Source organism: Narcine bancroftii, chromosome 4 (assembly GCF_036971445.1).
Source record: "Narcine bancroftii isolate sNarBan1 chromosome 4, sNarBan1.hap1, whole genome shotgun sequence".
NCBI classification, from domain to species: Eukaryota; Metazoa; Chordata; class Chondrichthyes; order Torpediniformes; family Narcinidae; genus Narcine; species Narcine bancroftii.
In genome coordinates, this window is record NC_091472.1 from 123,484,062 (window position 1) to 123,511,919 (window position 27,858).

The window sequence follows — 27,858 nt, forward strand, 5'->3', positions numbered from 1 at the left end:
CATAGAAAGAGAGAGTAATGACAGGGTAATGCAACTCCTGAGATTCTGTTACAAACCACTTAGGAACAGGACTGGGCTTCAGTTTGTTCCATCACCAAATAATATCATGGCTCTCAAAAGACTTCTCCAGGAGAAAATACATCAAGACAAATATGAGAAAGTACACCAACATCTTCACTTCACTTTCAAAGGATTCTGAGAAGATTTAGCATATTGTCAGATACTCTATCAAACTTCTACAATTACACTGTAGAAAGTCTGCTGACTTGGAGCATCATAGCCTGGTTTGGAAATTCAAGTGCCCAAGAACTCAGAAGCCTTCACAAGATAGCAAAACCAGCCAAGCCCATCACAGGCTCTGAAATCCCATCCATCTATGTGAGCCTCTGGCTCAAGATGGCAGCCAACATCATAAAGGGCCTCCATCACCCTGGCCACAACCTCTTCTCACTGCTACCTTCAGGTAGTAGGTACAGAAGCCTGAAGACCAAACCTCCAGGGACAAGTGTAGTTTCTTTCCAACAGCTATGAGACTCTTGAACCTCTCCTTGTAACACTATTCATCACAAAAGGACTGTCTGCACTGTTGCTAAGTAACCTTTTTTTGCAATTGGGTATCAGTGAATATTTATTACCTTTTTTTTTGCCATTGATTGTCTCTTTTAAATTCAATTAAGTGCACCATTGTGAATTTTCTTGTTGTTTTCAGAGTTTTTTTTAACAAAGAAGCTGCAGGTAAAAAATGACACAACAGTTTCAGATCCAAGTGGTGGGCTATGCTGCTTCATTAAAGGATGACTGACAAGAACCACTGATGAAGTTGTCTCTCAAGAGAACATTATCATAGAGCTTTACAGCAGAAAAACACCCCTCAGCCCAATTCATCCACGTCAACCAAACTGCCGATCTGAGCTAGCCTCGTGTGCCTGCTCATATCGCTATAATTGTTTACTGTGCATGCACTGTCCAAATATCATTACTATGTGCTGGCCTCTGAACCCCACTCAACAACTGGATCCTTGACTTCTTCATCGGAAGACCACAGTCAGTACCAATTGGAAACAACCTCTCTTCCTCACTGATAATCAACACAGGCGCACCCCAAGGATGCGTGCTTATCCCACCGCTCTACTCATTATACACCCATGACCATGTGTCCAGGCACAATTCCAATGCCACCTACAAGTTTGTTGATGACACCACAGTTGTTGGCAGGATCTCAAACGGCAATGAGGAAGCGTACAAGAAGGAGAAAGATCACCTCATTGAATGGTGTAACAACCTTCCGCTCAACATTAGCAAAACTAAGGAGATGAATGTGGACTTTGGGAGGAAGTCATGAGGACCCGGACCTCATCAAGGATTCAGTAGAGGAGAACGTCAAGAACTTCAAATTCCTGGGTGTCAGCATTTCCAAGGATCTGTCCTGGAGCCTCCACATTGATGCAATCACAAAGAAGGATTGCCAGAAGCTATACTTTGTGAGGTGTCTGAGGAGATTCGGTGTGTCACTGAAGACTCTACAGTCTTCTACAGGAATACCGTGGAGAGCATTCTGGCTGGTTACATCACTGCCTGGTACGGAGGTGCCAAATGTCAAGACAAGAATAATGTCCAGAGGGTTGCGACATCACGGGCGCAAGACTTCACTCCATAGAAGACACCTACATGAGGCAGTGTCTTAAAAAAAGCAGCCTCTATCCTCAAAGAACCCCCACCACCCAGGCTATGCCTTCTTCATTCTGCTCCCATCATGAAAAATGTACAGGAGCCTAAAGATGAGCACTCAATGGCACAAGGACAGCTCCTTCCCTGCTACCATCAGATTCCTGAATAACCAATCAATGATCCAAAGACACTGTCTTCTTTTTGTGGGCTATTATTTAAATTCTTTATTAATAGTATTGTCATAAGCTGGTTATAATATGAATGTTCGCACTGTGATGCTGTCGCAAAACACCAAATTTCATGACTGGTTCTTGACAATAAATCCTGTTTCTATGTTACCTCTACTACTTCCTCTGGCAGCTAGCACCCTCTATATCAAAAAGTTCCTTTTTGAATCTTTGCCCTCTCATCTTAGATCTAGGATCCTTAGTTTTAGACTCCTGTACTCTGGGGAAAAGACTACGTCCCTCATGATTTAATATACCTCACCACTCAGCCTCCTACATTCTAAGAAAAAAAATAGTCTTAGCCTATCTAGTCACTTCTTATCACTGAAGCCCCCAGGTAACATTCCCGAGAATCTTTTTGAACCCTTTCCAGTTGAATGACATTCCTCCCACACCAGGATCACTAAAAATACACACAATTCTTGACTTCAGTTTGATGAGCCAAAATACTTTAGGGTGGCACAGTAAGCCCTAATGGTTAGTGAAACGCTGTTACATCACCAGCGACCGAGGATTGAATTCAGCACTGTCTGTAAGGAGATTGTATGTTCACCCAGTGTCTGCATTAGTTTTCTCCGGGTGCTCCATTTTCCTTCCACCCTTCTAAAGGGTTGTAAGTCAATTGGGTGTAATAATTGGGCGACACGGCCTCATGGGCCAAAAGAGTCAGTTACCATGCTGTAGGTCTAAATATAAAGTTTAACACCTAATAATCTTTTTTTTTTAATTTGCAGCCTTCATCATAGCTCTCGACCTTTTTTTAAATCAGTACTTTATCTAATCAAACTACACCAGTAAAAATATCCTATCAAGGTGTATCACCCTGTGGTGCCCATGACCAAAAGAAACTCAAGAGGGTTGTGGATGTAGATCGGAACATAACACACCCCACCCTCCCCTCCACTGACACTGCCTTGGAAAGGCAGCTGATATATTAAAAGACTCATTCAATCCTGGCCACACTCTTTTCACTCCCTTCTCACTGTGGTGGAAGAAGATTCAAGGGTGTGAGAATGTGGGTGGGAACAAGAATCTGAATTTTCAATTTTGGGCCCAGAAATTAAGAAGCTTTTATGACTAATTGACCTTCACTTCTCCTCTTATCTGCAACTAAACACACGGTTGCCTCTTTTGTACCTGTACCCGTTTTGCTCCAGAATTTTAGAGCATGAAAACAGCCTCCATGGTGTGAATGTTCCATGCCAACCAAGTTGTCAACCCAAGCAAGATCCATTTGACTGCAGTGGGCCTATAATCTCTATCCATGTACCAGTCCAAATGGCTTTTACACATTGTCATTATATCCAACTCTACCACTGCCTCTGGAAGCACATTCCACATAATCCACAACTCAGGTCCTATGAAATCCTTCTCTTTTCTTATGGCCTCTGGTTTTCAACTGAAGAAATTACCTTTCAGCTTCATTGTCACTCTCGTCACTCGATTCCTCCTCCAAGGCTGCCTGCAGGTCTGCGATCCGTTTTATTGATGTTTCAAGATCTGCTTGCAATGTCTGTTTAATCGCCACCAGACTCTCCACCTGAGATACCTGCCATGCAAAAGAAAGGAACACATACAACATGTTATCTCAACATTCCAGTTTAATAAATAGTGCATTCAGGTGAGCTCTCACTCCTCTGAAGGGAAAAATTATCACCCTCATATCTCTCTCCTGCAGGTATTCCAGCCATGGTTTGGATGTGATTTTCAATTTTGAGGCAAGGGGTGCAAGTCCCACTTCTGAGTCTTGAGCACACAAGGCCAGGCGAACATTCCAGAGTGCTGCTGAGGAAGTGGCTTGGCTGAGGCATTTCCTCCTTATAGACGGGCTGCGTGCTGGTGCTGCAGCCTCTATGTTCTAGTGACCCTGTTTGATTCTGACCTTCAACGTTCATCTGCTTGGAAGTTGCACATCCAACTGTGTGAGTTTCCTCCGGGTAATCTGGTTCCATTCCACATCTCAGAGAAATGCAGGTAAGATAGCAGGCCATTGAAAATGAACTGAGGTAGGAAATGCCAAAAGAATCCAAGGCATGTTGATGAGTATGTAAGAGAGAATAAATTGTACAGTACAGGTAAATAAGTAGAGAGGGAAAGGGATTAATGAGATTGCATTGTTAAAGGGTATAATGGAGCTGATGGGCAGAATGGCTTCTTCAGTGATGTCATAAATAAAGACATCTCATATTTCAAACAGGAGGAGGGAAATCCTTCCTCTTGTCATATTTACCTTTGTCCAGCACTTCACAAATAGTGGGACCTTCCTGTGCAAAGATTGCCTGCCATGTTTCCTTCTTTGCAACAGTGACTACTCTTCAATGGCTGTAAGGCATTATGCAATGGCTGGACTTTGAAAGGGCCACAGAAGAACTTTCTTCCTTCATTATAATTCCTCAATAAAGCTGCATTGGATTTGATTTCCCACTGCTGGATTTTAATTGAAATACAACAGCAACAACATATCTAACTTTTTCAACTCATTGAAGATGGCATCTTGTCAATGTTGTGTTCCCTGATGTAAATCTGCTCCTACATTTGCAAACAGTTTCAAATGTTGTGCAGTTTTGTCTTGCTGATGTGTCAGTGCCAAGTCACTGAAGAAATTGGAGCTGGCAGGTGAGGTCAAGGGAATGAGCATTTGAAACAATTTGTTACTATTGCCATTATCAGAGTAGAGCCAGCAATGCGGAAACTCATCCAACTTAAATTCACCTTTATATTTTGTTTTGCTTACATTTATTTACCAGAGGAATGAAGTGGTTTCAAATTTCTGCATTTACTGGGTGATAATTTTGGCTTTAGACAAGTCTCTATTACACTTTATTTTCTTATGGGATTACTTTAATATAAAAGAGCAGTAGGAAAGATGTATAATATCAGGGTTTTCACTCAAAGTCCACTAACCCAGGTTAAAAACACAATGCAATGAAAGCCACAAAGTGGATTATTCCTTCCTTTTCCTTGTCTTCCAATCTAATGTGAATTACTTATAATGTTAAATGCTGCTGTGTAGACTGCCCTGACATATTTAGATGAAGTATGACCTTTTCACACTACTGACCCACAACTGCATCACTGATCCAGCTCCAACAGTGTCATAAAGTTTACAGATGACACAACAGTAGTTGTGATATAATGTGAAAGTAACAATCTGACTCTCAATGTGGGCAAGACGAAGATGATCATAGATTTCAGGAGGACTAAGAATGATCACCCTCCACTACACATCAACAATTCTGAAGTGGAGAGCACCAAATTACTTGGAGTCCATTTAACTAGAGACATCATGAATACTCAACATCTCCTCACTCATCAGGAAGGTGCAACAGTGACTGCACTGCCCGAGAAGACTGAAGCGGGAGCAGCTACCAGCCACCATTATGTCAACCTTCAATAGGATCTCTACCAAGAGCATCCTGGCCAGCTGCATCACAGTGTGGTACAGTCGCTGCAAAGGGCATCAATCATCCTGGTATCCAAAAAGAGTAGTGTGAGCTACATCAACGACTCCCACCCAGTAGCACTAATTTCTACTGTGATAAAATGCTTTGAGAGGCTGGTCATGGCCAGAATTAACACGTACCCAAGCAAATATCTGGACTCACTGAAATTTGCTTATCATCAAAATCACTCAATAGCAGATGCAATATTTCTGGCTCTCCACTCAGATCTGGATCATCTCTAAAACAGCAATTCATACATATGGCTGCTCAACTACAGCTTCCCCCTTCAATTCCATTTCCTCAGTGGTGGCCAATAAGCTACACACCCAAGGGCTTGTACCCCCTTCTGCAATTGGATCCTTGACTTTGTCATCGGAAGATCACAGTCAGTACAAATTGGAAACAACAACCTTATGCTCAACGTTAGCAAAACCAAGGAGATGATTGTGAACTTCAGAAGGAAGTCAGGGTAACATGACCCAGTCCTCATTAGGGTTCAGTAGTGGAGAGGATCAATAACTTCAAATTCCTGGTGTCAACATCTCTGAGGATCTGTTCTGGAGCCTCCATGTTGATGCAATCACAAAGAAGGCTTGCCAGCGGCTATACTTTGTGAGGTGTCTGAGGAAATATGGCACATTAAGGTAAATGTTCCATTATTGACACATACTTGAAATTCTTTCACTTTGTCTACCATAGGGAAGACAGAGAATCGCCACCTTGTTAAGCGCCCCTCACAGAAATGAACCCCCAGTGAGGTATAAATTTGTGACCCCTGGTTTACAAGACCACTGCTCCAACCATTGGAGCCTTCCTGAAAATTCTTGAAAATGTCTACAGGTGTACAGTGGAGAGTATTCTGGCTGATTGCATCACTCTCAGGTATGGAAGCACCAATTCTCAGGACAAGAATAAACTCCAGAGGATTGTTAGCTTGGCCTGCAACATCACAGGCACCAGACTTCACTCCATCAAGGACAGCTACATGAGGCTGTATCTTTAAAAAGGAGCCTCTATCCTCAAAAGACCCTCACCACCCAGCCCACACCCTCTTCACTCTGCTACCAACGGGAAAAATATACAGGAGCCTAAAGACGAGCACTCGACGGCACAAGGACAGTTTCTTCCCTGCTGCAATCAGATTTCTGGATAATCGATGAACTAAAGGCACTACCTTACTTCTCGTGCACTTTTTTAGTTTTTTAAAAATTTATAGTAATGTGGTAAGATGGTTCTAATATGAATGTTTGCTCTATGATGCTGCCTCAAACCCCAAATTTCATGACTTGTTTATGACCATAAATTCTGATTCAGAGAAATGGATCGGAGGTCAATCCATTGGACTATGAATGGCAGAGAGGATCTCTGGAGTCTCCTTCCCCAACGCACCACAACCCTCCCCGGCCCTCCCATTGACGTGATCTACCGGGATCTTTGTCTGATGAGGGCACTGAAAGTCATTGAGGATCCCTGCCATCCTGTGCACAGCATCTTTCAGCTGCTCCCATGGGGAAAGAGATACAGGAATATCAGAGCCAGCACCACCAGGCTGAGGCCAAAGGAACTGCTCACACTCACTCATAATCATAAAATAATATTTATTTATTTGTGAATATCTATCTCCATACAGATGACAGTAAACTTGACTTGAAATCCGTAATGTAATGGAACAGCCATTTTGTACTGCCCATTATGGGCTTGAATCATCTGAAGGCCCCAGCGTTGCTACATTTGCAAGCAAATTGCAGAGCAAGCCAAACCAACTTTCACTCCATTGACACCATCTTCACCTCCTGTTGCCTTTGGAGAGCAGACAATCCCATCTTGTTCACATTATTTTTTACCCATTCCCTTCAAGTGGAAGCTACAGGAGTTTGAAAGCACAAAGCAGATTCAAGGGCAGTTTCTTTCCTTCTTTTATCGGTCTTATGATATCTCACCTGAGACGAAAGATGATGCTAAAATCTCTGCTAGAGGAACAGCAAGTTATTCACTTGCTTACCACAAAATCCTAGGCTTGGTGATATATCCACCTTTATGTGCCTCTGAACCAACATTTCCTCTTTCCTAGTGATACATTTCAAGACATCTTTTCTCCTCATGAATTTCATAGCTTCCATAATCTTCTCAGTAAATGTAGATGAGGAGTATTCATTTCTGACCTTGCCCATCCCCTGTGGCTGCACATATTGACAAATACCTTGATCCTTAAGGGTTTTTTTTTCTCCCTAGTTATGCATTTGCCCTTAATATATTTTGCCCTCATGACTCAAAACAAATGGAACAAAATGGATCATTTTGTGGCTCTCCTCGGAGAAGTACCTTACTCCATGGTAAGGGAGACAGCCATCTACCAGAATGCACTGAATCTCCTCAGAACCTATTATGATATGCCACAAATCACTTTGTTTGCAAGACATCAACTTCACACTCAAAGACAACAAGTTGGAGAAAGTGAAGATGCTTTCGCACTTGCCCTAAAAGGGCTATCCAGAGCCTGTGTTTGCGCTGCTGTCATGGCCGAAGCCCACCAAGAATCTTTGATGCTGGATGCATTCATAAGCGGATTGGAGTCAGGGTACAGTGGGAGGGGTGGGGAGGGGTGTGGTGCATAGGGGAAGGAGACTCCAGAGATCCTCTCTGCCACTCATGGTCCAATGGAGACCCCGGGCCTGACCTTTAATGGAGCTCTGCAACAAGTGAAGACCCTTCGGGCTGCACTACAAAGTGCTAAAGCCCTCGAGAAAGAAAGAGGTACTGAAGTGGTACCCCCAAGGCTCACCTGCGGTGACAATCCACTGCTGAGCGCCTTTAAACTGCAGCATAAAAGCCGCTGCAGAAGATGTCATTTCTGCGGTTTGGTGCTACACGTTCACTCTCAGCGCCCTGCGCGGCAAGCCAAATGTGCCAACTGCAGAAAGTGAGGGCACTTGGCCAGAGCCTGCCGGACATGAGAGTTCTCACATAGTTCACTCCATGAGTTGAAGAGTAAGAAGAAGAAGAAGAAGCGCTCAAGTGCTACTAATAAGTAGGGGCACCGCCACGAAACTGCTGCATCGACCTGGAGAGTCAATGATTCATCTAGCTCTTCTCCCTCTTTTCCTTCTTCTTCTGTAATCGTAAGTTGAACTGCCGGTGACATGGCGAACTCCGACAGATCACCGCCGCAGGGAGACCCTTGTCTATGTTCCTATGTGACCCTGACGATAAATCAAGATGAACCCCACAACCTGAAGCATTCCACAATGAAGGTGGAGGTAAACAGGGAGTCTATTGACTGTTTGTTCAATTTGGGCAGTACTGACAGCTAGTTTCACCCTATGACTGCTACCGCCCTGAATCTTACCTTGCATCCGTCTAAGCGCAAAACTTCTATGGCTTGTTCTGGACTAAAATGTGACATTACAAGTTGCTGTAAAATAACCCTGAAGGTAAAGGGAAATTAATATAAGGATTTCAAATTGCACATGCTCTCTGGTCTGTGTGCTCCAATGACTTTAGGATTAGATTTTCAGTGCCAAATGAAAAGTATCATACTGGCATTTAACGGCCCATTATCATCGATCACGGTACCCCAAGAGGCTGTTTGCAGGTTATCAACTCTAAAGATGAAACCTCCACATTTTTTTGCTAATCTAACCCCAGATTGTAAGCCTTTTGCTACAAAGAGCAGGCACTATAGCAAAGAGGACAGACTCTTTCTTAAGGATGAGGTTAAGCATTTATTGAAAAAATCATCGAAACAAGTACAAGTCCTTGGCGTGTGCACAAATGGTAGTCGTCAAAAATGGTGCAAAACCTAGAATGGTCATGGGCTAGATGCTCATTCCCTGCCTCATATCTCAGACATGTTAAACCAGATTGCACAATACAAAATATATTCCACAATTGATCTGAAATCAGCTTATCATCAGGTGACGAAACACAAAAATGAAAGACAATTTACCACATTTGAGACAGATGACAAACTTTTTCTGTTTAAAAGATTTCCTTTTGGAGTTACCAATGGTGTATCCATTTTCCAAAGAGAGATGGATAAGCTAGTAGATGCTCATAATTTGCAAGCCACCTACCCTTATCTGGACAATATCACTAGATGTGGCAAGGACTTAAATGATCATGATCGGAACTTACAAAAATTCCTCCAGGTGGCCAAGCATCTGCACTTAACCCTTAACAATGACAAGTGTGTACCACACTAAACGCCTGGCTATACTAGGCTACGTAGTGAGTAAAGAGATCAGCCTAGACCCAGAGAGAATGAGACCACTCATGCAGCTACCCCCACCTGCGACACAAAAGTCCCTCAAGCGTTGTCTGAGGTTTTTCTCCTATTACGCTCATTGGGTACTCATTTACGCAGATAAAGCATGGCCACTTTTTAAAACAACTAGCTTTCCCCACTCTGAAGAAGCCCTCCGTGCTTTTGAAAACATCAAACAGGATATAGCCAAGGCAACAATGTCAGCTACTGATGAGGATTTACCATTCCAAGCGGAATCTGGTGCATCAGATTGGGCCTAAGCAGCTACACTAAATCAAGCTGGTAGACCTGTGGACTTTTTCTCTCGGACGTTACACAGGGCAGAGGTCAGGCAATCCTCTATTGAAAAGGAAACATGAGCTATTGTAGAATCCAATCATTATTGGAGACATCTTTTAGCCAGAAGGAAATTCACTTTACTGACTGATCAAAAATCTGTTGCCTACATGTTCAACACTAAATTGAAGAGCAAGATTAAAAACGATAAGATCATGCGTTGGCGAATTGAACTTTCTACTTATGATATACTCTGTCGCCCAGGAAAATTCAATGACCCTCCAGACGCGCTTTCTCTCATGTCCTGTGCAAGTCTGCAGCTGGATCGTTTGAAACACCTTCATGGTGAATTATGTCACCCAGGAGTCACTATATTTTATCATCATGTGAAGTCCATCAATTTGCCGTACTCACTAGAAGACAACAAGAAACTGATTAACGAGTGTCCCGTCTGTGCGGAGTGTAATCCACGCTATCACAAACCTCCCACTTCTACATTCATTAAGGCGTCTAGACCTCTTGAACGCCTCAGCGTGGAATTAAAGGATCACTACCCTCAAATAATAAGAATTCTTACTTCTTTAACATCATTGATGAATACTCTCATTTCCCCTTCGCTATACCATGTGTGCTGATGTTTCTTCTAGTTCTGTTATTAAATGTCTTGATATGATTTTTAGTATTTTTGGTTATCCTAACTTCATTCATAGTGACAGATAATCAGCTTTCATGAGTTCTGAACTTAGGCAATACCTTCTTTATAGTGGAATCGCTACTAGTCGTACAGCAAGCCATAACCAATGGGGTAATGGTCATATGGAATGCAGTAACAGTACAATCTGGAAAGCTATCACTCTTGCACTAAAGTTGAAAGGTCTCCCAACCAGCCACTGGCAAGATGTGGTGCCAGAAGCATTAAACTCTATCCGTACATGGCTTTACCAATGAAACTCCTCACAAACGTCTTTTTGTTTTCCCTAGAAAATCGAAAACTGGATCGACCTTGCCAACTTGTCTATCTAAACCCGGAGGAGTTTTATTAAGAAAACATGTTAGACCCAGCAAAGCTGACCCGCTTGTAGAGCGTGTTTAACTGCTTCATGCTAATCCGCAGTATGCTCATGTAATTTTTCCTGATGGAAGAAAAGACATTGTTTCCCTTAGGGATCTAGCCTCACCTGGTCTACAGCCTGCTAGCCTTTCCACTGACCTGACTCCTTCTCTACCCTTCCCGTCACGAGAAACACTCGAGGAGCAATACCCTCTTCATGGGAATATTTCCTCGCACTCTCCACTCCCTTCTACAGCTGGCAACAGGAGTCCTTCGGTTAGAGATAAGACTCTTCCATCTGTGCCCTTACAAAGATCAACACGAATCTCCACAGAGGCTCTGTTATGACCATTTCTAATCTTAGCCATAATTACAGTAACCCTGTATTATCTCAGCCTTGCAGCCTTTTTTTTCTCTGCTATGTGTTCTCATTAATTCTGTTTGTAACCTTGAATATTTTTTTGCTTTTGCCATTATTGTATTTTATTAAAATTGGTCAATTTTGTGGGGGGTGAATGTGATGATGTAATGAGGGGCATGTATTATACTGACTGCTTGCTATTGGCTATGGCTGTAGAGATACTCCACCCTTCTGATATAGCAGCTGGAGATGTTTTTGCACTGGCCAGTTTCGTGGTGGTTATAGTCTGTTGATAAAAGCCCAGTATTAGCATAACACTTGTCTGGTCCATGTCTATGGCACATCAGTATGACAGAAAGGGTCAGGAGCATTGGAAAGACTGTGACCCCAGGAGGGTGTGTGTTTGATGAGTTGGACAGGTTAGCTATATGCTGGGATGACAAAAGGAAGACCCTGCAGTGCAAAGAACTCACATGAAACCAGTGATTTTCCCTTATGTTTACCTGTCAGGATTCCACGGGAATCCTGGACTCCATGAGATGAAAATAACAATTCTGTAAACAAGGATTTGCGCATCATCCTTCAATGTGTTTGTCAATTTTTTCTAAGACTGGGCAGGCTGCCCAGACCTCACACTCCCACAACTCTCCCCCACCTTTTGTGTGCGTGTACATGTAAAATATTGGTGTTCAAGTGCCCATGTGTGTATCTGTATAGATTTATAGTGTATGTGTATGTGTGTATGTGTGTTCACAAGTCCGTGTGTACACTTGTGCACGGTCACACACAGTTTAAACTGCCACATCTTCACCATCAATCCTTTGGAGTGGTTAAAATTCTCTCTTCCCTCTCAGTGAGTTTGAGAAAAGGGTGCAGAATTAGGTCAATCTGTAAGCAACTGGCTTTGATAATCATTTGAATCCTGTCAGAACTATCAACCCGCAGCTTCTGCAACTATACTCAGTCCCCCATGTAAAGATTAATGAATGATTCATTGTTTTACTTGACTAACTCAAGGAGTAATGAAAGAGACGTAGTTCAAGGATCGCTGCAGGGGCCTGGCAAAATCAGCAACTTCACAGCCTTTCACAATTCTGAGTAATGTATTAATAATATTGTTTCATCTGAAAAATAACACACAAGCTTGACCACGATGAAGAGGTGGAACATGTGATGCACGACAGTGATCTATGCTAGTTGTCTCTGAAGAAGAAAAGCCAACGCGTATAGTGAGGCAATACCCGTCAGTCCTGATCTCTTTTTGAGGGTTTTGCTGTGACAGAAACCAAATGGCTAACATCTTCACACAGGGCACAATGGGATATGAAGGAAAAGAGATACGGTGCCATCTTTGGCAGCTCTGGACATCATGGCATCGTATTTGAGGCAAATTTTTACAATCGCAGGCCTCCCTCCAACAATCCCAGCACCCCCAGAGAAATCATGGGATATCAAAACACACACTATGGCCAATGCCTGTTGTGTGGAAATCTGGTGCAGTTACTGGGCAGATTTGGAAACAGCAGGAAGGTGTGAATGCCTGAGGTACAGACAGGTGTATCTGTGAAGCAGCTGATCTCAAGCTCAGTTTCTGCTCATCATCAGAGTGAAGCTCAGGAGCCAGCATTGAAGGAGATGCTGAACCGACTGACCCAGTTCGATTCTCCCTATCACTTTAGAAAGAACCCTTGGTCACAGAGAATTGAAGGGCCATTTTTAGGCCGGTGCAAAAGCCTGTGGGCCAATAGAAAGCCTCACCTAGTCAAATGTCATTACTTTATATTTACAATAGAAAAAAGAAGCCATTCAGCTCATCAGGTTCATGCTATCTCATGGCAGCAATCCCATTAGTCCCATCACCTTTCTCCTTATATCCCTGTACCTGGGTAAATTACTCACTCTCTTGCACATGCTTCCCCTTAATTCTTCTTGTCATTAACTTACACTTTGGAATAATGTCATGCAGCCAGTTAACCCACTAGCGTGTATTTGGAATGAGGGAGAAACAGGAGCATTGGAAGAAACACTCAGTCACATAGACAAATGTGCAAACTCCACACAGACAGTATCTGAGGTCACTAACTGCTGCGCTGTCTTGCTACTCAATGTTAAAATAATGAATCTGTGCAATTATAACTGTAAAGCCCAAAGATCTGGAAATTCATATGTACAATCTATAAAAAATTGTCAAGTAAATGAAGATTGCATTAATGTGGCACTAATCAATTTTGTACATTTCGTGAGTGAGTTTATGTTGTTGAGCTATAAGATTTACCTGATCACCAATGGAGTGCTCTCACTTTCAGCATGTTCAAAAGATATCAACAGTTGCACAATGGCCATGATTTGTCCACAATGTGTTTTTAACCATGTTGACCAGATTGTAATCAGCTCTGCTCAACTCACCAAGGAACCAACCTTTAATGTATGTCAGCGGAGGTTAAAGAGCCAGACACATCCCTCCTGCAGACATAGGCTGGTCATGACCCTGCAAGGGAGTCTGACACAAATCAGAGTTCCCATCATCACACCCCACCCCCACCCCCTCACCCCCTGCCCCCACAGTGGTTTCAGTAGGTTCTCCCTTAAAATTGGGGCCAGAAATGTCAGAAAAATATGCGTAGTGGTTCTATGTTCATTATTCACACATATTGAACATCTGACATTGTGATAGGCTCCGTATTTACCCATTCACTTCCCCTTTCAATATCTTTTGCATTCTCTTTATATGTTCTTTTGACTTACTTACTATCTAAGTTTGTGTTAACAAATTTAGCAACCATAACTTGTTTCTTCATGCAAGTCATTCATATAAACAGCAAAATGCTGAGGCACTAAATCTGATCCCAACCGCACATCACTTGTTACATGTTGCCAACCAGTAAAAGATCTCATGTATGCCTACTTTCTGTTACCTGTTAGCCAGCCAATCTTTCATGCATGCCAGTACATTATGTCCTGCACCATTAGTTATCATTATCCCCATTAACCTTTGATGCAGTGCCTTCTCAAATACCTTCTGGAAATCCAAGTGCACTATTCGGTTCCCCATTATCCACAGCACATACGACTTCTCCATTGAACTCCACTGAGTATTTTAATTGCTACAAGAACAGACCAGTGTGCAAACCTTCCCTTCATTCATCACCTTCCATAGTCATGTGCCATACAAACCAGAAGCCAAGCAATCAAAGCAAACCACAAGATGGTGAAAGATCACAGTGAATGCATTTGGTTTCAATGCTTCCCTTGGAAAAGAAATGACTTGGACCTCTCAGCGCTCTGCACTTTGTAATTAATAAAAGATGATATGCTTTGTGCCAGTTGGAAAGAGAATGAGAAAGTTGTTGACATGATTTGTTTGGGTCTATTTAACCTAGTGAAAGCATTATGCAGTATTTTTCCATGCAGAGGCTCTCAAAGCAGTTATCAGTAAGCTTGACACCATTATATGCACGATTAACAATTTGGTTTATAACTGTTCCTACTTTATTTTGTACCAATTATTCAATTATAACATGTACTCGGCATTTAGGATCATGGACATCACACCATGACAACCAATAAGGGTTTTTGTCCTCAAATTATTGTAAAATAACCACCCATTTCCTGAATACTGATACATGATTTTTTTTTTAACTTGTCTAAAGGATTGGCTGTTATATCTTAATGGTTAGTACTTTAACTTATTCTGTTCCCAGTACTTGCATCCTTATCAGTGCTAAGGGAATATTGGTTCATAATTGGAAGCTCACAACATTTTAGTCATAAACCGCCACAGAGTTCGCTTACTTGGATGAAATAAAGAAGAAGGTAGAAGAGGTGAACAGAGAAAGTGTCACAGGTGCACCCAAAGAGGATCTAACGTTATGTTCTTCTACTGAGGCAGTGTGAGTGGAGATCAGAAATACGAAAGGTGGAATCACTCTTATAGGGCTACTCTATAGGCTTCTCAGCAGCCATTAGGAGATGGGAGCACCACATATGCAGACAGATTTATGGAAAGTTCCAAAAGCATCAGGGTCATTGGAATGAGAGGTATTAGTTTCCCCAATATTGCTGGGGACAATCTTAATCCTAAAAGCTTAGGTTGTGCAGAATTTGTTAAGTGTATCCCTGAGGGTTTCTTGAAGTAGTGCAACTAGGAAGGAGGCCATACGGGACAGTGTACTGGCGCATGATCCTGGCCAGGTGACCAGAGTTTCAGGGGGAGAAGACTTTAGGAAGAGCGATCAGAATTCTTGAAGCTTCAAGACAGTTATCAGGATAAGCTTGGGTCTTGGAGAAATGTACTAAATTAGGGGAGAGAAAATAATGACATTAGTTAATAGGAAATGGTCGTTATTAGACAAGCCCACAACTGATCTGTGAGAGCTTTTTAAGAATCCAGTGATTAGAGTCCAGAACAGACATGTTCCGGTGTGAAGGAAGGACAAGAATTTCAAGGTTAGAGAACCTTGGATCCCGAGAGATGTAAATTTAGTCAAAAAGTAAAAGGGGGCTTATGTAAGGTTCAGGAAGCTGCATTCAGACAAGGAGGAATATGAAGACGCCGGGAAAGAGCTCAAGCAAGGCATCGGGAAAGCCAAAAGCGACCATGAATGTCCTTGGCGAGCAGGATTAAAGAAAGCCTCGGACATTTTAAACATTAAAAACAGGAAGATGACCAGACACAGGAAAGGACCACTCAAAGACAAAGGGGGAGATTTATGGTTGGAGTCAGAGGAAGTGCCGAGGTATTGAATAAGTACTTTGCATTAGCATTTACCAAGGAGAAGACGTGAAGGAAAATGATAGGGAGTATAATGTGGAGAATGCTAATGTGTTATGGCATTTTCCAGTCAAGAAATAGGTATGCTCCAAACCAGCCTGACTACACTGATTTCCATGAAGAGATCATGTCAACATTTTAACATCTCAGACTTTGTTTTGACTAGTCTGAATTTCCAGCATTTTCTGTCTTGAGCTCAAATGCCTCACTCCACTGGTCCACCTCCTCTGTACACCATTTCCCTCCGAACTAGGAACCAATGCTCCTTACCAGTTCCATGCACCTGCGAGAGGCCTCCAGTTCCCGCTGAACAAGCTCATCCATCTCGACTTTCATCTCCTTCATGCGCTGCTGGGAGTGACTGGCCACCTCCTTCTCGTGAGCCTCGGCCTCGACCGACCGTTCCAGCTCCTGACCCATCCTCATCACACTGTCCCGCAGCCGCAGAACTAGGGTCTACAAGAGCAGGAACAGGAAAATCTCCAATTAGAACACATTGAAAGAACATAGGAGTAAGAGCAGGCCATTCAGTCCATCCAGGCTGCTCTGCTCATCTTTTACCTCAATGCCATTTCTCTGATTTATTCCCAAATCTGTTGATTCCTCTAAAGTTCAGAAATCTATCTATCTCTTCTGATTGAACATAGTGGTGCTAATAAGGGGGTGAAGAAGACACAAGAGATACTTGCTTTCACTGGCCCAGGGTTTCGAACATAAGAATATGGTACACAATGGGTTAGGGTTAAACCCCTAGCTCTGTCAACCTTTGCCTCATAGGACATGGTGTCCAATCAAGCATCACCCTGCTAAATCTCCTCTGCATCCTCTTCCACCCTGGAAAGTGGGTACAACTACAACATTTAAAAGGCATTTGGACAGTTGGTTTCTAAACAGAAAGGGTTTTGGACAGATTTGGGCCAAACACTGGGAAGGATGAAAGGTGATTTAATAGAGGTGTATAAGATTATGAGGGGGATAGATAGGGTGGACATCCAGCATTTTTTTCCTGCGGCAACAAAAGACATCTGTTTAAAAGTGAGTGGAGGAAAGTATAATGGAGACATCAGAGATTTTTTTTTTTTACACACCAAGAGTGGTGGGTGACTTGAATGTATTGCCAGGGATGATTGTGGAGGCTGGTACAATAGGAATATTCAAGTGACTATTAGATGAGCACAGAAAAATAGAGGTTATGGGTGTGAGGTAGGGAAAAATTAGATTGTCATGGAATAGGTATACATAGGTCAGCACAGCATTGTGGGGTGAAAGGTCTGACCTGCGCTGTGATTTTCCATGCCATTGTGGAACTTAGAGATACAGGCAGTTTGCAAACATGATAAGCATGGAAAATTTGGGCCAAAGTATGATTGTTTATATCTGGACAGAGTAATATAAGTGCGGCTAAATCTGTTGGCTGAGAGGTAAGTGACAGCAAAAACATAAGGGTGATTGACAGCTATGTGAGAGGCCAGGTGGACAGTTGAAATCTATCCTACCCGAGCGATGGCACTTCCAACAATGTGGCACTCCTACAGCTTTAAATAATCTGGAACAGGTGCTCCAGGAGTTGAATCCACTGAGTTTCTTATAAACTTGGCCTGGATATAGCTGAGGACAGGCATCTATCCCTATGTGCCGGTTCTGCAGTACACCAGCTAGATAGCAATTCTATAGCAATAAGGTAATTTTGTATTCTCACGCAATGTCATTTCAAAGCACAGCAGATGTGCAAAATATCTAAACGTTGTGTCCAAACCTCATTATCAGTCTATGAGGAAGGTATGGGAACAGTAATATATGATAATGAATTACTTCCTGCAGACTCATAATTTAATCGGAATATAATTACCTACGATCCTTTATCTACTATGTTTAACAGTGGAACTACATTTTACCTAACACTGCAAATTTAACAGCACAATTTAAATATTTAATCTATTCAAATTGCCAGTTATTTTGCTTTTGGGTTTGCATGTGTGAGACTTTACTGAAGACTGATTAAGACTATTTTGAGTTTATTAATGTATAAATATTTCAACTATAATTTTCTTTCATTAAGACAAGTTGATTGAATGTGCACTGCACAGATTCTTCTGACAAAAACAGTTCATGTCATGCTGATGTAGACTTGATTTAAGCTTTTTGCCATCAAGTCATTTTTCAATAATGTTTCCATGGTTCCTATAAAATTCATAGAGGGTGCAGGGCACACAGTAGCTGTTCCCAAACTGAGTTAGCTAAAAAAAGATGTGTAGTTTGCGAAGATCCAATTTGTTGTAAGGGTTTAGAGCAAGCCGTTTGTTTTATTGAAAAGTTCAGGGTGGATTTTGATAGAGAGATTGAACAGGCATTTCATTGATCTGAGTGGCTCCTCTGACATGAAGCAATGGTCTATTGTTTGTATATAATGCTGCTATGTATGAAAGTGGGATCCTTTCGGCGAAGGATGTGTCGTGACTTAATAGAGGTATATATAAGATTAGGCAAGTTGGTCAGCCAGCACCTTTTTCCTGGGGCGACAAATGCAAACACTAGAAGACACCTCTTTTAGGTGAGTGGGGGTAACTTTGGGTTTGATGTCAGAGAAAAGTTTTTTTAATATACACAGAGTAGTGGAATTCATTTCTGGGATTGATGGTGGAGGTTGGTACAGCAAGGTCATTCAAAAGACTCTTAGATATGCACATGGATGTTAGAAAAATAGATGGTTATGGGTAGCGAAGGTGTAGAGTAGTCTTACATAGGTCAGCACAACATTATGGGCTGAAGGGCCTGTATGATGCTGTACTCTTCCATGTTCGTTTCTAGAAATTGTTCCTGTCTTGTGTCTTAAAGGAGTGTAATAAGTGCACATTGAACTCCATTTCTGAAGTACGGTCTATTAATTTTATAAAATCAAAATTCTAGTCATTGCTACAATCAAGAAAGATCACCAATGCAGCAATTTTCTTTGAAGGCAAAAGAAGTTTGATGTTCCTCCTGTCCTTCAACAACTTCTACAGGTACACGACTAAGGTATACATGGTGGATGCATCACAGTATGACATGGAAGCTGCTGAGCTCAAGTTTGGAAGAAGCTACAGAATCTAACACAAACCTCCCTCCCCTTCATGGTCTCCTGCTACATCTCCCATTGTCGTGGAAAGGCTACTGAAAGACTCATCACACCCCAGTGACACTCCCTTTTCCCTCCTTACAGTGGAGAGAAGGCTTAATAGTGTGAAAGCACCCACCAACAGGGTTAAAGGCAGTTTCGCCTGACAGCCATAAAGCTCCTGAATCAACCCCATAACAGTACTATCATGTTGCCCTTGCTTGGTGCTAATTGATACTTATAGCGTGTCGAATGACTCAAAGACCTGTTGACTCAAACCAAGGCTTTTGTTAACAAAAGACTGGAGTGTAGTACATCGAGGTCAACCAGTCCAGACTGACCTGGGTCTGGTTAGAGGCAGCCCTTTATGACCTGCCAGTAGGCGTGGCTATGGCTCTCAGCCAATCATTATTACTATATGTAAATATATACAAATATATACATTGGTGATAGTATCTTGTACTATCACAATACTGTTTCTCATTCTCAGTAAATTATGCTCTTTACATGGCAGTATGAATATTGGTGAAAATTTCTTCATGGAAGAACTCTTCTCACTGTACTAGGTATTTTGTGACAAATAAACAGAAAAAACTGTAAGAGATGTTCCCTGGCCTGCTGAGTATTTCCAGCACTCTCCGCCTGTTTCTGATTGCCCACATGTGTGGTGTTCTGTTTTTTCACATTAGGGCAAGATTTACTCTGACTGGAGGAACTAGCAACATGATCCCAATACTGAAAGAGTTAACCGGCATACCCAAAAGAATGATTTAAAACTCAAAACACTTGAATAAGAAACCCAACTAACATGAACTGTGCAAAACATCACAATGAAAGCACAGTCCAGAAGAGGAAACAAGACGAAGCTGTGCAGAGAAATAGAGTTAAATACAGTCGAACTACCAGTCAACATGATAGGGATAAATTGCAGTTGTTTGTATTCCACGTCCTAATCTTTCGAAAAAAAATTGTTGCAGATACTCAGGCCTTTCTGTAGGAATCTAGAGTGAACCATTTGTGAAAAGCACTCAGCAGGAGGATGGGAAACATAGTATCTGCAGACTGGTAAGATGGTCCATGCAGTTGCAATCACAGTAGTTGTGTAGATGAAGAGCTTCTTCCTGCAGTAGCCCAACAGGTAAAGCCTACTTGTCAAAACGACTTGGGGCTCATATAACAACCTGAATAGAATCAGATTAGCACATGGACATTCCTGGGTCAGGAGGAAGGAATATTTTATAGTTTTTCAAGTACAACTCAGGAAAAACAGAATCAATTGCATCATGTGCTGTGTAGTAATGCCATTTTCAATAAGGTTAAATTCAAGTCAAGTCACTGAAAGCGGTGGGCAATCATGTTCCAGTCACAATGAAAGAGCTAAAGAATGGATTGGGTGATCCATATTCTTCACTCTATATGCGCATCTAAACTTGTGTTTCTGGTACCTAACCATTCCTACAGTAACATAACTATCCTAGGCCTCATCCATTGTCAGTGCAAGGAAAAACACATCATATTCCTAGCTTTAATCCTAACGGAGTAACAGCTGCTTACGGCAGCCCTACTGAAATGAAGTACACCCACACAACATGAGGTGAACCAGTTACTCGCTTTATTTGAATCTCTCGTGTTGCTTTTAGGGGATGAACCACTTTCTGTCTGGGCCGTGCTGGTCTAAGGGAGTGATGTCAGAATGTTGTGGAGTCACTGTCTGCTCAGCGACGTGCAATCAGGAAGTGTCAACATCTACCAGGCGACGCGCGTCGCCAAATGTGGGCTTCTCCTGAGAAGGGAAGGGGGCCCGTGCCATCTTGTACCAACTGACTGAGGTGGCATTTTGGCCCATCTAACCGCGTGGTTGCTTGGCCTGCTACAATTTTACGGTAACACTACGCCTGTTCTCATCTCGTCTTTACTTACTCCTGTACTTATTTTCTCTCTCTAACTTTTCTCTCCCCAGTCCCCTTCCTCATGATTTCTCCCTCCAGCACTCACATCTTTTGACCTATTCTGCCACACACCTGGGCCTCTACCGCAACTTTTCCCCCTTTATTTATCATTTCATCTATTCTATATTATATTATATTAGAAGATGGCAAAGCTACCAAAGCTGGGTTAAAGGCAGATTTGCCACTGGTGTGGACCTGGGAGAGCAGGATGAGGAAACACAGCGCTGCTCCACGGGGTCCTATTGTTCAGTCATGATGCCAATGGCCCTCCATTGGCTTTAAATGACACACTTAAAGGGTCCAATGGTGTTTTGTTAAAAATTTTGAAAACCATGGAGGTCCATGCCCAAGATGGTGGTGCCCACATTTGGCAGCGAACCACAAGGATTCCAGATTCTGGGGGATTTAGCAGAGCACTAGAAGCAGGAGAGCACCCTTTCTCCCACCACTGGGAAGGAGGAAGGAGAAGCCAGGGAGATGACCCTAAAGGGAAGATGACCGCAGCAGCAGACATGTGAAGGGGTCAGCAACTGAAGAATCTACACAGGCCAAGTCCTACTGGAGAATGGCTCATGGGAATCAATAATTAGGATTGGGATTCAAGGGTGGTGCTGAGGGCAAGAAAGGCTCCCAAAGTGGCCTTGGGCACTGACAGCTTTGGAGTTTCAGAACCAGGAGCTCGGGTTCACTGATGGATCAGGCAGGAGGTCATGTGGCTGCAGAGGTTATAGGAGCACTAAAGGCGAATCTATAGATTCAGTAGGCTGTTTCAAATTGCCTTGTAAAATGGAGTTAACCGGGTAATTTACTATGTTGAAGACAAAGGTATTTGAAAGGCCTGAACTGGGCAAGCCCAGTCAAAATCTACCCGGGCCCCAAACCTACCTCGGAGGTGGTCAGGGAACCCAGTAAAACTTACCTGGGCGCCCTCCAACTATTTGAAAGGGGAAATATCTCACCTGGTTACTCTGGAAATTTGAACAAAAAAAGCATAGAGAACAGGCTGCATGACGCGTCACTCACCACATCATTACAGGGGCAGGATCCCCCTTAAATTGCCAGGTTAGCAATTTAACAGGTAGGTTAGGCTGCTATTTGAAAGGTGCAGGAGGCACATATGACCCAGTAATTTCACCCAAGTCTCAGGAGGGCTACCCAGGTGCTGCAGTTTGAAACTTCCTAGTGTCTCTGAAGGGACTTTTGCTTCTCTTATTAATGGGGCACTGGGCAATACTCATGGTGTCATTTTGTGTGTCTTTATGGCAGGTAAAAGTTGATGAATTTTGTGTATTACATTTTATGCATTAATACATGACACTAAAGGAACCTTTTATGTTTATGGTTTTTTACATAGACCTTGCATGATCTTTCCATTCTAAATTGTCTCCCTACCTTCCTGGAATGGCCATTCACACAGGAACGACCAAAACTCCAAATATCCGTATCACACCATGAGTTTAGACAGAATATTTGAAGTGCAGTATTTAAGGAGGCTGGATGTTCTATCAATTAGTCTGGTTCATAGAAACATTCATAGAAACATAGAAAATAGGAGCAGGAGTAGGTCATTCGGCCCTTCGAGCCTGCTCCGCCATTCAATGAGATCATGGCTGATCTTAAAGTTCAGTACCCCGTCCCCGCCTTCTCTCCGTAACCCTTAATTCCCTTATACTGAAGAAATATATCTAATTCCCTCTTAAGTATATTCAATGAACCTGCCTCTACTGCCCTCTGTGGCAATGAATTCCACAGATTCACCACCCTCTGGGTAAAGAAATTCCTCCTCATCTTGGTCCTAAATGGTTTGCCTATTATCCTCGAACCATGGCCCCGGGTTCTGGACGCCCCCACCATTGGAAACATCCCTTCCGCATCCATTCTGTCCAGTCCTGCAAGAATTTTATATGTCTCTATGAGATCCCCTCTCAATCTTCTGAACTCCAGCGAGTACAATCCCAAATTGCGCAATCTTTCCTCATAAGTTATTCCTGCCATTCCAGGCCTCAGCCTGGTGAATTGCCTTTGCACTCCCTCCATTGCAAGAACATCCTTCCTCAGATAAGGCGACCAAAACTGCACACAATACTCCAGGTGTGGTGGATCACCAGCAGTTCAGTTTAGACAGCTGATGATCCGTGAAAATAACCAGGCGTCGAGGAGGTAAAATGTCAGAATGGGGATGAGTCCTTATTCCCATTCCCATCTTTTTACACAGACTACATTGCAGGAAATTGGGAATAATTTCCTAGAATGCAGCGGCTGTGTTAAAAACATAGTTGATAAAGGGTTCACACCCAAAACAATGACTACACATTTCTACTCTTGGATACTGTGTAATCTGCTGAGTTCCTCCAGTAATTTATTGTCTGCACAATGCATGGGCTACTTTGCTTAACAAAGGAGTTTATTATCTTATTGCTGTGGGACTATGAGACAAGAGATTGAGAGATCACAATTAGGACTGGAATTAAATTTTGATAAGATAATGAGCCAAGCAAAGCAGAAGTTATTAAGAAACATGAAGCAGTGTACAGCTCAGAACACCAGGCAACCAGAAACATAGAGATAGCTGCTCACAGCAAAAATATTCTGATCAAAATCAAACCTCAACTACAATGACACAGAACAGAGGGTGGAATGATTGGATGTAGCGGTTAGCCCAGGTTCAAATCTGCTGTTGTCTATAAGGAGTTTGCACATTTTCCCCATGTCCATGTGGGCTTCCTTCAGGTGATCCATTTCCTCCCACATTCTAAAGCCATACAGGGTTAAGTTAATTGGCCACATGAGGCATAATAAGTTAGCATAGGCTCATGGGCTGGAAGGACCTATTACTGTGCTCTATCTCTAATAATAACAAAAGAACTAGTGGTAGATGCAATTGGCTTATAGATACTTTAATGAAGATGAGAATTTATTGTCCAAATGCATAAGTACAATGGTACAGATGCAATGAAATTCTTGCTTGCTGCAGGCATACCGATACAGAAGGCACACAAACAAAAAGCATAAATTAAATGAACATGACATGCCAAGAGAGAAAGGAAAGATAATAAATATAAATAGCACATACTCAATTGGTCAAAAACCCTTAGAACCCTCTTCCTTAGTTGATGGAAAAAGCAGGATCTTTTGAAGGATAAAACAAACTTAATTCTTGATAGCAAGGGGATGAAAGGCTACAAGGAGAGATAAGTTAAGGTTATAATCAAATGAGCCATGAACCAATTGAGAGGTGAAGCAGGTTTAAGGGGCTGTGTGTGGCCTATTCCTGCTCCAACATTGTATGTTCAAATGGCCATTAGACAGAAGGGAAGGCCAGCCCATACTTTTTGCTAGATCATTACAAACAGCTTTCGTTGGGTTCACTCTAAATGCTATCTCTTGATTAATGACTGTAACTAGAAAACAGAGCATTCCCTTGATTATATCTCCAAAACAAAACTCTTGAACTTAAATCTAAATTCAGACATTCATGAGACATTGCTTGTGATGTTTCTTTTATTATAATAAAGAAACGTGAGTTCTTTTAAAACAAATATACTTTATTAGCTATGGAGCCCATGACTGTGTGGAGGCATCCATCTTGAATCCAACCCCTAGCTGCAATTAACTATTCTCCATCTCCCTCTAGTGGTCAAAAGTATATCACTAGCACTCTATCACTACATCCTCAATCTTGTTACCTAACTCCAAGAATATCGCTAATTAGAGGAGCCTCTACCATATAGCATTCCCAAGAGAGACCTATATTGTTTTAATGATTTAAAAACATCGACAGGGAGAAGAAAGAATTTTCAGAAATAATAAGAAATGTTGAACTCCAAAAAAAAATGTAATTCACCTCAAATCTCTTAAGCTGTACCCTCTGGAACTCTAGCTTGTTCTCAAGATCACAGATGGTAGCTTCTTGCTGGATTACAATCCCACGTTCCACCATTGAGTGCTGCATGTACTCGATCCTGTTCTGTGCAACCTGCAACTAGAATTTGGTAAAGACTGATTGATTACATGTAGCAAACTTCAGCTCAAGGTAATTGAAACAGAATCCTATCCTGAAGTAAAGTGATGATCCGAAGTACTTCCAACAGATATAAACAAAGGAAATGCACATAAATTCAGTTGAAATTACCATATATTTCAGCATATAAAATGACCCTTGAAGCACTCAAGGCCAGATACAAAACATGACCTTAAAATTCTACTCAAAATACCACTCAATTGGTTCCTAACCCATTCAGACCCCACCCTGCAATAAATTTTTAAGCAACCAATATATTAGAAATAAATTTTTACTGTTTAAGAAAAACACAGCTAAAATCCTTCAAAATCACTATCATTATCATCTTCTGAGGTAAAGAACTCGCAAGCACATCCAGAGTTTCACTGTTTGCACAGTCATCATACAGGTCCTAGTCTGAACCTGATGAGCCAGCTTTCGCTTCAACGTCAGTGTCCCACAATAAATTTTGCTGGAGACTCCATAATAACACCCAACTCACAGCCACACTAACAGCTCAGTCAATGCCATACCAGATCAGTCAACACATTTTTTTTTGGGGGGGGGGTTCATCTTACACACTCAATATATGATAAAACCATGAAATTCAGGCTGAAATTGGGGACCCATCTTATCTGAAGGTTGTCTTATATGCCTAGATATATAGTAATTACTGGCAGCTAAAATAAAATACAGTTACAAACAGCAAGAGAAAACCATAGAGTGAATTTTTTTACATTCATAGCTGAGTGAGGCAGATTCAGATCAAATCATTGTTACTCATGGACCCCTGTGAGAAGTTGGATCCACAAACACTGGGGTTTAGAAGAGCAAGAGGTGATTTAATTGAGTCATGTAGAGTTCTGATAGAACTATGATTAGTTCTGAGTCTGTTTCTGTGATGTACATTTTGATGACTAACTGGAAATGGTTTATGCTCACCTGCGCCACAGGTAGATGCAACCTTTCCCGACAAGCCTAGGTTAAGTTTTAGAATAGAATCTTAAAGAATTCTTCAGGTTTACAGTATCAGAAATGGATGATGAAAAGAATTTTCTGTAACTGGGAGACAAAACTTGCTGCAAAAATCTTGAATCAGGTGATCTCCAAAACATGTCCTTGAAAGATCCATCAATGGATGAACATCAGGACTTGCTTTTAATGTACATTCTTCAAAAACTACTTTTGCCATTTTCCGACAGATCCAGAAGTTTCAATGTCACAAATTCCAGGTTTTACAGGGAGAAGGTGAATCCATAAGGTTAGTTGAGAATCAATGCAATATAAATAAAGCAGTTTATGTGCCAATTTGGCTTACTTTGGGCAATCACTCAAGGCTCTTTGCATGCACTTTTAAACAGTTCATTATTAGATTTATGGGTGAATTCCAATCTTTAACTTAGAAAATTAAGATTGTTAAGAAAGGTGTAATGGGATTTACTGTTAATAATGCAGTAACTTTGACTTCAAAAGAAATTAACTTGCTTCCAGAATATCAAAGATATGTGTTGCTCATCAATATATGACATGATGTTTACTTGTTAGTTCTTGAGGTATGATAAGCCCAGGAAAGATAAGAATAGTGTCAATGATGGACCATGACATTGGGAAGACACCTACCAGGTGGGAACTCAAGCCAAGGGAGGGGGAATTTTAATCGTAAAGCTTACTGTGGTCCAAACCCCGTACCTGAAATCACAGTTAAAGTCTCCTACCTTTTCTTCAAGGTTTTGTTTCTCCTTTGTGGCTTCTTTTAATTGACTCTGCAGCTCTTGTATCTGTGCAATATCACTAGACGTCTGCCCATAGTCAGAGAGAGGAGATAAAACTTGGTCAATTAAAGAAAAATAATAAAGGCAAAGTAATAGCACAATTTATTCATAATTGTCTTTGTTACAGGTTGTGGCCATTGGTGGGAATGCCGCCGTTTACGAACACCCTCGAGAAGGTAGCGTTGACCCACTTCCTTCAACTGGTGTGGTTCTGCTGGTGAAGGAGCGCCCATAGTGCTGCTGGGAAGGGAGTTCCAGGATCGAGGCTTAATCATCCATTTTCATATAATTCTTTTTTTTTGCATCTTTTATGTATTTCACCTGACTGAAAGACCGAGTGAGTGAAATGGCCCAAAGTAAACAGACATTGTAGGTCAGGTACCTGAGCAATGAGGTCTTTGTGTTTCTTCATGAGCTCATTCAGGTCCTCTTGGTCTTCTTCGAGACGTCTCAGCAAATCACACTTCTCACGTTCCAACTGGTACAACTGTTCATCAGCCTATGATCAAACAGATGAAAATCTCAGACAACATAAATAAATCTCCAAATACTCTATGTAGCCTGCCCAAGGTTTCTTTTGCAACCTATCATTATTACACGATTTAATCCTCATCGCATTAGCTCTGATCTATTGTCTAGAGTTATAGTGGATCAACAAGTAATGCTGGTTTCTTATGGATCCAGCAACCTAGGTTCAATCCTGCCCTTGGATGGTGTCCACGTGGAGTGTCTATGTGCTCCCTGTGACTATGAGGGCTCCAGTTTTCTCCCGTGCTGACTGGAATTGTTAGCAAACAATGAGAAAGTGGAGGGATTTGGCAGGTCAGACAGCATCCACGTAGAGGAACAGTCAGTTAATGTTTCAGATCAGGACCTTTTATCAAGATTTTATCATGTCTTGATATAGGGTCCTGACCTGAAATATCAACTGGCCTTTCCTCTCCATGGATACTGCCTGACCCGCTGAGTCTCTCCAGCTTCT

At 42.0% G+C, this 27,858-nt stretch overlaps 1 protein-coding gene and 1 long non-coding RNA gene across 7 annotated transcripts in view; one reads left to right on the forward strand and one right to left on the reverse strand.

Moving 5' to 3' along the window:
• LOC138761090 (unconventional myosin-XVIIIb-like) overlaps positions 1 to 27,858 on the reverse strand; it is a 260,108-nt gene that overhangs the window by 24,205 nt on the left and 208,045 nt on the right. For all 4 annotated transcript variants that reach the window (XM_069932681.1, XM_069932680.1, XM_069932679.1 and 1 more), the window contains exons 35-39: positions 27,259 to 27,375; positions 26,820 to 26,903; positions 24,949 to 25,086; positions 16,332 to 16,517; positions 3,308 to 3,444 (exon numbers count right to left, since the gene is read on the reverse strand). In XM_069932681.1, the coding sequence (XP_069788782.1) occupies positions 3,308 to 3,444; positions 16,332 to 16,517; positions 24,949 to 25,086; positions 26,820 to 26,903; positions 27,259 to 27,375 (662 nt within the window). The remainder of the gene's footprint in view (positions 1 to 3,307; positions 3,445 to 16,331; positions 16,518 to 24,948; positions 25,087 to 26,819; positions 26,904 to 27,258; positions 27,376 to 27,858) is intronic.
• LOC138761095 (uncharacterized) lies at positions 422 to 27,435 on the forward strand. Of its 3 annotated transcripts, none has more exons than XR_011356115.1 (4): positions 422 to 614; positions 3,574 to 3,869; positions 26,307 to 26,365; positions 27,004 to 27,435. It is a non-coding gene; the product is annotated as an uncharacterized lncRNA (long non-coding RNA). The 3 variants fall into 3 exon arrangements; XR_011356114.1 differs by having other exon boundaries at positions 422 to 593; XR_011356116.1 differs by lacking the exons at positions 422 to 614; positions 3,574 to 3,869 and adding an exon at positions 20,813 to 21,038.